The sequence below is a fragment of the Kryptolebias marmoratus genome, linkage group LG8 (genome assembly GCF_001649575.2).
Source record: "Kryptolebias marmoratus isolate JLee-2015 linkage group LG8, ASM164957v2, whole genome shotgun sequence".
Taxonomy (NCBI): Eukaryota; Metazoa; Chordata; class Actinopteri; order Cyprinodontiformes; family Rivulidae; genus Kryptolebias; species Kryptolebias marmoratus.
This window is the reverse complement of record NC_051437.1, coordinates 10,649,807-10,662,183: the sequence shown is the minus strand read 5'-3', so window position 1 is coordinate 10,662,183 and position 12,377 is coordinate 10,649,807. Positions and strand designations below refer to the sequence as shown.

Here is a 12,377-nt window from a genome sequence, read left to right as displayed (position 1 = left end):
GGGGGGGGGGGACACAATGGCCAACGGAACAGTGAAGACGAGCGCGAGGAGGGGAGGCGGTGGGGGTGGGGTCTACATAAAAGCACATTTGTCCATGAAAATCCAAACTAACATTTCAGTGCACCAGAGAAATAAAAAAAATAAAATAAAAACCCAAACGAAACACTTGCTAATCTACCACAATCCGTGAACACGGTTGTCAAGCTGACAGGTCTCCCTGACTTACTTCACACATTAAAAAAAAAAAAAAAAAAAAAAAAAAGGAAAACCAACCTGTCTGAAAGCTCCGACTGTGAACGAGTCAAGACGTTTATGCACACATTTCACACCTTAGGTACTGTGTTACAGTCAGGTTTTTTTTTTTTTAAAAAAGAAAGAAAAATAAAAGAAAACCTTTTCCAATCATGCCGGAGGTGACATTGAAAACAGAAAACCAGTTAAATGCAATCATATGATAAGTCACCTGTTAAAGTGAGGTATGAGCGTCCAGACCTTTTTGTCGTGCCTGTTTGCAGTTTTCCGGGTTTTGTAACCGAGGTTGTAGCAGCTTAGGTATGTGGAAAAAACAAAACCAAAAAAAAAAAACCCCAGTTAAGTGGACTGAACACGGGTTCCCTGACAATTTAAAAACACACATTTTTATCTCATTGTAGTAGACAGCGTCCGATATACGCCTCGAGAAAAAACTAGGGAAACATGACTGGTAAGATACTGACAAAAAAAAAGAAGAAAAAGGCGCTAGGTAAAGCATTGAAAGCTAGATGGAATGAAAAAATGTACAGCCCTGTTGGATAGTAGTGCCACCAGCTATCCACTATTACAGTCAAACTCACCGTTTGACCAATTGCGGTTTCGTTTTGTGAATGATTGAGCGCGCGCTTAAGTGAAGACGAAGACGCCAATGTAACAGCATTTGTAAAAGCTCCCTGAAGAAACGACACTGATTACTCTCAGCCTAAAATTCTGCCAACGCTATCTTCAAACAAAAAAAAGAAAAGAAAAAACCGAGTTCATAAAAAGCAACACATGATTTTAAAAGAAAAAAAAAAAAAAAAGTATTTAATCCAGAAAAACAAACAAAAGCAAACTAAAAATTTATCGGACCAGGTTATTCTAACAAACTTTACTTCTCCCCGCTTCATGCAAAAAAGACAGAATGTTTAAGAACCGTTGTTAAAATCTAAACTGTCCAACATGAAGGAAAAAAAAAAAAGGTGGTCGAGACGCTCTAATCGTCAAGCCGAAAGAGAAGCGATCGACGTGGGACAGACACCTCTACAGTCAGTAACCTATACTCATCCTAAACGCTGGAGCTCACCTCCATCTATATTACAATGCAAAGGATAGGTTAACCACTTCACCCAAACACACACGAAGATTTAAAACAAAAAAAAGAAAAGAAAAACTAACAGGAAACAGGTAAAATTCACCTTCGTCCAGTATAAAACAAGGAGAAGAATCTATATGCTCTACTGTGACAGATGCAACAAATACCACTGAGCAGAGAAAATGTCCTACAGAGCGTTATTTAGGGAAAGAAAACAAAAAAAGAACAAAAAAAAAAAAAAACCCAAATAGAAAAAGAAGAAGAAAAAAAAGACATCTAGGCTCCTCGGAGCGCACTTAATCCAGTAGAACAAAAAACTTGTGATTACATGACGTACAGAAGAACTTTAACCTGTCACGTAAATCTCAAATCTAATGCTCGAGAAAGTCCATCTTTTTTTTCCCCCCTCTCTCTGTTTTTTTTATTTCTATAAATCCAGTGCTGCTGCATGATATATGTACTGTTAACCCGCCCTTCGACAGAAAGGGTGGGGGGTCTTTGTTGTGAACAGTGGTCATGTGGTGGCACTGGTGTTGGAGAAACAGCCCAGTTCTGATTAACAGTAAGTCAGTATGTTGAGTGAGGTAGCATGTGTTGAATTACTGGTCCTCCTCCTCCTCCTCTTCTTCCTCCTCGGATGATTCTTGGGATGTCTTTTCTTCCTTCTCCTGTGACAAAAAGGGAAAGTAAAAACAAAACAAAGTCACTTCAATTTTTCGCCTGCAATTGCAACTGAGATATGCCTTTAGCGCGCCATCGCCGATTAACAACAAAGGCTTCCTGTGATCCGCGCCTCGACGCGACTGCTTTTTGACTTTTATTAACTCCAGAAACAACATGGAAGGGCGGGTGGGGGGTGTGGGGGGCTTTGATAAACTGCAGAGGCACGAAGAGCACCCAGGGCAAGGGTGAACCATCTGCAGCGCAAAGTGATTCATAACTGGTGAGTCACGGTGAGCCATCCCGCTTTTTCCTTCACACACTCACTACTACAAACATGTTCATTCATAAAAATGAGTGGGCTAGTTAGGATGGGCAACTTGGGCTCATTCTTTTCTGGTGACTAATGTGATCCAAACAACTTTCTTTTTTTTTTTTTTTTGAAAGTGCGCCTGGACCATTCGTGCGCATAATGGAATGTTACTACGAAACCGCTAACATAGGCGTCTACCTTGCAAGTTTAGAGAGGAAAAAAAAGAAGAAAAAAAAGCTTGTCAATGTTTAAAGAGTTTCTCTGAACGAAAAAAAAAAAAAGAGAACCAAAATAGCAGATGAGTAAGACTGACTCATCTGAGAGGAAGGAAGAAATTAAGAAAATGCAATTCCACCCAGCAGACAGTCATCCCCGTCATAATTTCATTTAACTGGGAGACAACTGGTTTAGCAAATGTGTTGACGCTTACCTCCTTCTTAGGTCTTCCCCTACGTTTTCCCCCTGCAGACGGGGTTCCTGATGCTTTCTGTGAAGAAAAAAGAATAAAAAAAAGCAACATGTCAACAGGATTTTATGGAGAGCAGCAGAGAGATCTTTGAGCAGCAAGGACCCCCCAAAACGGCTGTTATCTATATTTTTCACACACTTGCCTGCAGATGGCAGCCGTACCTCTGCAACAAGACAAGATGGAAAAAAAAGGGGGCATTGGGTTCATTGGCTATTATCTGGAAGGCCAACAGGAACTGCACACAGGGCACTCCAGTTCGCTGGCCACCTGGTCCGAGGCTCAGAGACAGCTGGTGAAACTGAACGCAGACACAACCCGCAGCTCGTCCCCTTCGCTTCGAAAACCTACACGAGCGCGCAGCCTGAACTCCCTCCGTCTTCCCCCCCACTCGTTCCCATAGATAGCAGCAAAGAGAGCACACAGAAGAGGGGGGGGGGCTGGAGGATTGGGGTGAGGGTAGGGAAAAGAGAAAAAAAAAATCTGTTGCCATGGAGACAGGCAGAGAAGAACTAGGGCTGTGTGGTGGTTGGGGGGGGCGGAGGGGTGCTTAGTGTCAGCTTGGAAACAGTCTTGCGGCCTCTGCACCTGCACGGCACAGCACGCGGCGAGCTGCAGGAAGCTGCGCGTAGGCTCCCTTCTTCCATGCGACCCTCCCTTTTTTTTTGGGGGGGGGGGTCCCCTTAATACAATAGGATGACAGGGCTGGGCCATTTCTGACACCAGGAGGTAGAAGCCACTAAACTGCAGCCAAGAAATATATATCACAAGTAACAGCTCGACATCCTTAAAGCGGATGAGGTTAGCTGCTGTTGCAACCGAAAAAAAAAAAAATCTGGGTTTTCAAACAGGAAGAGCTTATCAAGAAAAAAGTTTGTGTTTTGGATGCACGCTGCAGCAGAAAACACCACGCTGGAGCAAACTTACTTTGCCCTTGCCGGTTGTCTTGTTTTTGCTGCCCTTTGGTCGTCCTCGGGGTCTCTTTGGAGATGGGGACCCACTTGGATCCTGGCATTTTGACGACAACAACAAAAGGATCATAGGCGAGACCTTTTAGGAAACATCTGGACAAATAACTAAATCTTACAGACATTAAACAGACACACAGCCACAAACTGAAGCCGGGTTACTAAGAAATCACAACAAAAACTGTCCGAGTGGTCCTGCCTGCTGTTTCAGAAAGGGGAACACATGCAGAAGTAAACATTAAGGGGGGGGGGGATGCTAATGCCTCTAAAAAGAGAGGTAAATTCAGCACGACGAGTCCTGTTCAAGCGTAACGTGCGGTTCAGAGCCATGTCATGGCTCACTTGTCTACCGTTGCGTTTCCGGCGTGTTGATCGCTGCGGCTCTTAGCAACCGAGCAACTCAATAGTGAAACACAGCGGGCCGAGTGACATCTATATGATCCACTCTGCTATGTCATGCATTACACGAGGGGAGGGGCGGGGTGAGTGTGTGTGTGTGTGCCTGTCTATGTGTGTGTGTGAAAACCAGTTTAAAAGGTGTTGGGTTACCGGTTGCTTACAAACTGGTGAGACGTGCGGGAAGTTTATTGTAAGACCTCTGCACTGATAAGCCGCCCCCCGCGGTCACGAGGTCTTGCTGCAGCCCTGCCCGGATTCTTCCCTTCAACCCGACCTCGGGACACTGATATGCAAAGTGCATCTTACCTGCAGTAACATCTACCTGAGGTGTGTGTGTCTGTGGNGGGGGGGGGGGTCTGCTCTCAGTTTATTATAGGTAAGAGATGCAGCATGCAAAGTCAAAGTAAGCCATGTAGGAGTAAATGGACACTACTTACGTCAGAGGTTTTTACCTGGGCCTGCTTACGGGGTCTTCCACGCCCTCTCTTCTCTGTCGCCTCCTTCTCTTTCGGTGACACTGTCCCCTTCTTGTCGCTCATGTTCGCGGAGCTGTTCCAACCTGCGGAAGAAACACAAGAGCAAAAGAAAATCACCACCACCACCAGCAGCAGCAGGCCCCCGGGAGCAAAGCGAGGCCTCGAGTTCATACAGAAAAAGCAGGGAACATTAAGTACCCGAGCCACTAAACTCGCTGACCGCAGCGACGAGCCCGAAGTGACCGACCGAACCGCGCACCGTTTAACCCAATTAATCCGCGCCGATTTCCAGATCTATTTCGGTCTCATCCCGGCTCTGGCTACACGGAGGGGGTTCGCTGCGAAACCGAGCGCAAGGTAGTGCAATGTAATCAAGGTGGAATGGAAGGAAGGGAAGGGGACGCATAAACCTGCAAAAAAAAAGAACCCCCCCTCTTAGCAATTAAATAGGCCCAGCTGTGCTCAAGCGAAGCCGCCTCACAGCGTGTCCGCGCGCCGGGGCCGCGGAGAGATCCGCACACAATGGCTGCTGTGTCGGCTCGTTAACGTTTGCAGGCTAAAACGGCTAAAAGCCTCGGCCTAATGGCTGCTAGCTTTATTATTGTTATTGCCGGAGAGGAGGCGGCGGCGAAAAGCCCAGGTCGAGGCAACAAAAGGCGGCTTCACGGTGAGCGCATACGCGCCCCTTTCTTTCTTGCCTTAGTATTTCCCGCCGGAGCTTCGCTTGTTCGTAAAACGCTCCGCTAGCATGTTTAGGCTAAATAGCTGTCTCCGCGTCGCCTTTCTCACACTCACCTTTGTCACTGCTTTATCGCCTCCGTCCTAAATTGAAGCGGATTCGTTTCCTTTAAAGCCTGGCTGCTTTTTGGAACCGGTTAAAAAGCCGATCTATAAGCTACAGCTTTTATTCGTCAGACACACACACAAGCCCGCCCATTTAAAAACGCGAGCTCCTGCAGCTTTAATAACAAATAATCATTAAAAAAAACAAAAACACCACCGACTATTTTTAACCCCGCCTACTTTTTTTTCTAAAAAAAAAAAAAAAAAAAAAAATACAAGAAATAAAAATGAATATATTTTTCTTTCTTTTTTTTTACCGGCAGAATGCGAAGTTTAATACAGTCCAATACCGAGCACGTGCGTCTTGTCTCGTGCAGATAAAGGGAAAAAAGGCGCCGGACGGGAGGAGTTTTGGACAATTTAAAGCGCCGCCCTCAGGGGAGCTGGAACACTGGAGGGCGGGGATATGATAAACGGGGCCACCAACAGCACGAGAGGTGCCCAACCCCCCCAAACACACACACTCATCCCACTCCTCAGCTCCTGAATTCTTTACATTTTCCAGGTTTGATCACAAAACGCCAAACAGATGTGTAGGAGCAGCAGAGTAGTAATAAAGGAGAGCAGAACAGTAGTAATAATAATATTAAATATTTCAAAGAAAGAAGCAGAATTACCAGATTTCTTTGAGAGGGAACAACATTCCTCAGTCTTCACTGTAATGGTGAGTGAACTCTGACCTCCCCCAGTGTAAACACAGGCATTCTGCTCCTTTACATCCTGACCTGCCTCCTTCATTCAAAGCCATACCTTTCTCCTTTAAAATATCCGCATAAAAATAGCCCATATCACAATACTAAATGTGTGCAAACTGCATCTGAGGTATGACAAATAAAAGCCAGTAGATGGGGGACTGGTTGGACTCTGAATAACGCAGGTACGTTTCCCCTGAAAATGCTGTGAATTTGCATGGACCAAAAAAAAAAACTGATGTTACAAATCTGTATTTGTAAAGCACCTTTCGTACAAAGCGTAACACAAAGCAATTTACAAACAGAACAAAGTATAACAGGGAAGCAAAATAATTACAAAGAAATAAATGAAAAAACACATGCAAGATCATTTAAATCAGCCATAAGGGACCGAAGGAACTGAGAAAATGCAATTTTGTTAACAAGGAAATTATTTAAAATGCTTACAGAACACTGATTTCTTTTTTTTTGTAAGGAATTTATGTTCATATATTTTGTTCAATAAGTTTAACTTTTTGTGCTCAACTATGTGTATATACCAGTCAGTATGCATATTATGCACAGGCAGGGTGGTGATTTCACCTCTTTCTGCTTTTGCAGCTTTGGTCACTTCGTACCCAGACTTTTGTGGAAGGAGCTGCCTGCGTGGGTCCATTTGTGCGGTCCTTTACAGGCGATGGCTTAAAGCAAAACTCGGATCTGCTCATCTGGTTAGAATTTGCTTGAGATTAAGGTTAGGCTCACTGGGTAAGAAGGCTGAGGATCCAAAGGCAAAGAAAATGTTACGTACTTTAAGGTCAGGTAAGGCAGCAGATAACCAGATATGCAATGGTACGGTGATACAAAGTGCTAACGTGGCCCGGGTAGCTCACTGCTGGGGACTAGCGGACACAAAATTGCGCAACAATACGCAGATTTTCTCTTGGATTCACACAGAAGATCACATCACAAAGTACTGCAGGCAGGTTTCGGACGCTTGGATGGAAAAATCGTTGCTCCACGTTCAAAACGAGAACCTGCGACTCCAAGGGAAGAAACTGAGAACCCTCGTGAACATTTCGAGACATTTCGGAAACTGGGTAGTGTGAATGTTGTTCGCAATTTGTCGCCACTTTTGTTCACTTTGACCTGAACATACTTACGCATAGATTTTCAAGCTTTCTTTGACAAACATTGGAGAAAAAAAAAAAAAAAGCCGAAAAGGGACACTGGCTGACTTAGTCAGGGTTTTTCATTCACAAGTGAAGCACATCTGAATGAATCGAGCCTTAGAAATAGCAGCAGCGAAGAACCGTGAATCAGCCGCTTTTTTCCACGAGCCGGCTTTAGGTAAATAAACGCGCCCGCGTCGTCTGGGGGTCGGATGGCTGCGTCTCATGTGGCTGTAAGTCAGCAGGAAAGTCACAGCCCAAAAAAAAAAACAAGAACCAAACCTCAAGGAGGAAACGACTGTGGTGGACAGTTCAGGGAGGGGAAAAAAATATACAGAGGCTCATTCCCCCCGCCCCTGTTTATCCGTGAACAACTTTAATTTATGGGGATAGTTGGAGTATTATATGATATTTGGGAAGACGTCTCTCACTCATGGCAGGTTGGGTGGTGTGTACTGGATCACAACAAAAACAGCTGCTGAGTCCGTTCCTGAGAGGCCAGCAGCAATTTGCACAAGTTGTTGCTGTCTAACCCGACGCAAATCAAGCCCTTAAAGAAACAAAAAAAAAAGTTAAAACTCACATGTGAAATTTGACTTTTTGCAATAAGTTTTGTTTCTTTAAATTCCAGCCTTTTTCACAAGACATAACGTTTATCAGGAGGTTGGGAAAAATAATACTGTCACCAAACAAATGAATAAATATACCTGCACATCTACCTTACCCTGTACCGTCCCAAAGACTGGTTTGTTTATAAAATGATGGGAGTCCGAGGAACAGGAAGTGACATCGTCATGGTAGTTGTGGTTCCGGTTGCGATACAATAAACTTCCTAAACAGTTTGAAAGAAATTCTGTGTTAATGTTATCATATTGTGAAGTTTGCTTGGAAAAGTGGAATTTCTCCCACACAGTCCCAAACAACCTTTAGTTACTGAGTTAATATGTGTGTGCGTGTGTGTGTGTGTGTTTAAATTGAACTTCAGAATGAATGTGTGTGTATGGTTGTGTTACTGTTTGTGCCTGTCTGGGGCGGATCTCACCTCTCAGCCGGTAAATCCTGAACACGATAAAATGGGCTATTTAAACTGCCTTGGTTTATTTATTCATTTATTTACTTTTTAAAAAGCAGGATATTAAGACAATGAGTCAGCTGCTCGTTCAAAAGCCAAAAGATGTATTTTAGGAACGGTCCTGAGGAGCTGCGTACCAGATTGACTTTGCGCTCTTTCTCTGCTGTCTTGTTTTTGACTCCGTCTGTCCGCGTCCAGAACCGTCCAGAACCATCCAAACAGTCCTTCAGCTGCTGTGATGCTTCCAGAGGGTTTTAATCAGGAAATGACGTATAGCTAACAGAAATCCTTGTCCACATTTACATTATTGGACCAAGTTGTGAAATGTTTATCTCCTGTTATTTACTGAAAACAAATCAAAACAGTATTAATCATACTTATTTTAGTTTATTCTTAAATTAAATAAACCTTTTTATCTTATTGCACAAGACTAACTCTGTGTGCTTTTGTAAGAATGACAAAGATACCACAATTCACTAAATAAAAACACAGCGGTTCAGACTTTCTAACATACAAAAACTTAGTATTCAGTCATTCATGAACACATTTCTTAAATTAAATCCTTGGAAACAGCTAATTGCTTTGAACATTTTGGTTCATAGAGTTTTAAAAGCAAAACTTTTAATTACTTTAAATACATTTATGCAATGTTTATTACCTAACTTTCATAGCGGTGGGCAATCATGTAATTGCCTCTGTGTGTGTGTGTGTCTGTTGGCAAATTATCTCATGAACCACTGCATAGATCCGAAGGAAACTCTCAGAAAGTAACCATCGGATGTGCTTCTACAGCCGATTAACCTTTGGAGCCAATCTAACTTAAGATGGCCGCCACAGTTAACCAGCCTTGGCAAAAACAAAAGTGGCTAGAAGTTGCTGAGTTTTACAGATACTGAGCTAAAATTTGGCATGATGGCAGCCGAGAGTCACCCCCATCACATTTTCTAACCACTAACAGATTTGACGACGGACAACATGCGTTTCTCCAAAGAATTACACTTTTATTATTTTTATACAATATTAGTCTATTAATTGCACCATTTCTGCCCATCACTAACAGCACTCTTTTCAGAGTTACTTCTTGGGTAAACCCAATGTGCCCAAATGGGATGTTTTAGTCCAGATTCTTACTCATTAACAGACCCAGAGCTGCTCTGTCCCTTAGCCGTACACATAAAGGGGAATATGTCATGTCTCAGATATCAGTGCAACATTTTATTTTTTTCCATTTTCTGAAATGCGTCTGATGTTGAGTGCATCGGGGTGGAGGCCACAAAGGAAACAAGGTGAGCCGAAACACTCCAAGCTGTGTCACACGAGGGCGAGGGTTTGTTATGCAAATAAACTAGCCATGTGGAGGAAGATGAGTTCTCTGCAGTCTGGTGAAGAGCAGCGAGACGGAGACTGCAGAGTGGCTCTGACAGGTTGTTCGCTTCTGGCCGCACGGCTCAAATAAATGCAAGTAAACCCACTTCAAATCGGATATTATCACAAGGGAATTTAAACATTTTTTTTATCATCTGCAAAATGTGCACAGATATCAATCCACTGTACAGGAACACGGCCAGAGGAGTGGAAAAGGAGGCTGGATGGGGCATGAATGGATAGCGCGCTTTTCCTCAATGAATCCAATGTTCTGCTCAGCATGTGCTCGCCTTGCATACCCGACACCCACCCACCCCCCACCCCCTCCTCTTCTTTTCCCTCCCAATTTCTCACTCTATTCACTTCCTTCCTCCCTATCTTCCACAACTACTTCAGCACCCATCCCCCACACCCTCACACATCTCTGCCATACCCAGCCCCTTCAGTGAGTGGAGGGAATCAGGAAAATAGGTTCGCTGTGTGTATGTGTGTGTGTGTGTGTGTGTGTGTAGGTGTGTACGTGTGTGTGTGCGTGTGTGTGTGTGTGCTGCTGTGGGGCAAGGAATGTCGTCCGCCTCCACCTGGAGACCAGCGGAAGGACACAATAACGTAACTGATCTGCAGTGATGCAAAAATAACTGTTTAAATATGATGCCAAGACAGCTGGTTTTATTATAGTGCAAATAATTTAATTTGATAGGTGACCACAGCGGTATTTTATTCTGACAGGTATGCTGCGCGGCTATCTTATTAGGTTCACTAGTAGACTGTAATCTACAGTTTTTACCTTTTTAGGAGGCGACAATTCACATTTAGGTTGATTGTTTGAAGTGTTTTAAAGCTAAAATACAATACATATATTTTTCTGATATTCAGCCAACCTCTATTGATCCAATGAGGTGAGTTTCATTCAGCCATCTTTGTCAACAGTACAGAACTTTTGCAGAAAAATCTACAATATTCATCAAGTATACAAAAAAAACATTTTCTGCATTTCTGTGTGGATGAAGACATTTCTAGAAGCAGATCCATGTTTACAAAGATATTTTTAGAAACAAGATTTAGATCAATTGTTTTAGAAAAACAGCATTTCTGGGTGGACGCCGAAGGAAAGAGTTGTGAGTGTGTGTACTTTTTTTTAACATACTAAATAAACAACAACGAAAATACCTACTGAACAGTCTGTATCACATTGGAAGCATCTCCTTTCTGTCAGTGAAACCCAGGACGGATTGTGCAGACAGATGTGGAAACAGGAAGAGTCAAAAGAACATTTTATATATTTCCAACTATTACCATAAACACGTTAAAACTTCTATAAGAAGGCAGCACGAGCCGATTCATGAGCCCTTTTCTGATTAAAATTTAGAATTTAAGACATGCTCATGAAAACGCGCCGTTAAATTTAAAGAACGACATGCCCCACACAGCACACTTACCTGCTACCAATAATTTAATTATGTTGTAAGAAGAAACGTCGGATCTGCTGCAGCTTAGGTGTCTCTCAGTTTTGTTTGGACGTGTTTGAATGAAGCCGTGAAGAACAGTTGAATCCAGAAGGAGACCAGCTCGTTTAAACAAACAGAACATTGTTCTTGTTAACACTAAAACACCACCTCAGATCATTTTTTTTATTATTCCAGGTGTTGAGTCATGTAGTTCTTACCTTGCTGCTTGTAAGTTCAAATAAAACAGACTCCAGGGTTTGGCTTTACTGCAAAATGTGCTCCTAAAATGAATATGTTTCAACTCTTTTAATTTATACAAGATTAAACATTTCAAACCACTAGAAAAGAAAAAAAAATGCAACACAGAAACAAATATGACGCATTTTAGGTCATTCCTATCAGTTTTTAGACTATTTATTTGTCTTGTTTTAAGCATTTATTTCTTTTTACATCCGCGTGTACGTTTTGTCCAAGACGCCTGGATTTGTCTCCGTTACGTTTTAGTTTTTTTTAAGTTATTTGTTTGTTTATATGTCACGTTTCTTCACTTTCCCCAAGCAGTTTGGTTAGATTTAGTTACCTACCTTCTTGGATGGATATAGAACTAAAAAACAACAACAACAAAAATACTTAAAATAAACATAAAATAAACCATTTTACGATGTTTCTGAAAGTGCATTTATGCTCAACGGTCCCATCCACAAATGACAGAAATGATTTGCTGTTAAGATAAATAAGAAGAACAACTTTAAAAGAAATGCTGTTTTTGTCACTTGATCCCAGACTGGACATGTGAGGATTTATTCACTTCACAGTTCAAATGACATTTCTATGAAACTGCCTTTAGAAAAAGGTCTAATTGCAGTTCTCAATTATCTTCACATTTTTTTTTATTTTAATTTTTTTATAGCATATAAACTTTGAATAATTACATGTGTCCAGAAAACATCTGTCTGAGTGTCTTCAGACACAAAACTGATTTAATGAAACCTTAAAAGTCTGTAAAAAAAAAGCCATACGTTAGGCAGCAGGAGAAGGAGCCGCTCTGAATGTGAATACTAATCAGATCTGTCCTCCTCTCTTCAGAGCGTCTCCTTAGCTCTTGAACTCTGCAGCAGCTTTGGGCAGACTGAATCCTATTAACCATTTGGAGTGCGGGGTGGGGGTGGGTCGGCGGGGTGGGGGTCTTCTTGGCCC

The 12,377-nt window shown here is 42.5% G+C and overlaps 1 protein-coding gene and 1 long non-coding RNA gene across 6 annotated transcripts; one reads left to right on the top strand and one right to left on the bottom strand.

Annotated features, from left to right (window-relative positions):
* Window positions 1-282: 282 nt before the first annotated feature.
* hmga1a (high mobility group AT-hook 1a) lies at window positions 283-5,797 on the bottom strand. Of its 5 annotated transcripts, none has more exons than XM_017409315.3 (5): window positions 5,710-5,797; window positions 4,571-4,692; window positions 3,694-3,774; window positions 2,731-2,787; window positions 283-1,995 (listed from the first exon to the last, which is right to left on the bottom strand). In XM_017409315.3, the coding sequence occupies exons 2-5, from the start codon at window positions 4,670-4,672 to the stop codon at window positions 1,927-1,929; spliced, it is 309 nt and encodes a 102-aa protein (XP_017264804.1). In that variant the 5' UTR covers window positions 4,673-4,692; window positions 5,710-5,797; the 3' UTR covers window positions 283-1,926. The 5 variants fall into 5 exon arrangements, with proteins under 5 accessions (XP_017264804.1, XP_037833050.1, XP_017264806.1 ...); XM_037977122.1 differs by having other exon boundaries at window positions 4,586-4,692; XM_017409317.3 differs by lacking the exon at window positions 5,710-5,797 and adding an exon at window positions 5,405-5,592 and having other exon boundaries at window positions 4,586-4,692.
* LOC119617291 lies at window positions 5,751-7,368 on the top strand. Its single transcript, XR_005233521.1, has 2 exons — window positions 5,751-5,889; window positions 6,745-7,368. It is a non-coding gene; the product is annotated as an uncharacterized LOC119617291 (long non-coding RNA).
* Window positions 7,369-12,377: the final 5,009 nt, after the last annotated feature.

Excerpts from the sequence above, each read along its gene's own strand:
- hmga1a (XM_017409315.3), bottom strand. The coding sequence starts at position 4,672 with ATGAGCGACAAGAAGGGGACAGTGTCACCGAAAGAGAAGGAGGCGACA. Across the intron at positions 3,775-4,570 it reads CCCAGGTAAAAACCTCTGAC|GATCCAAGTGGGTCCCCATC; the intron begins GTAAGTAGTGTC and ends TCAAAATGCCAG. Across the intron at positions 2,788-3,693 it reads AGACAACCGGCAAGGGCAAA|AAAGCATCAGGAACCCCGTC; the intron begins GTAAGTTTGCTC and ends TTTTCTTCACAG.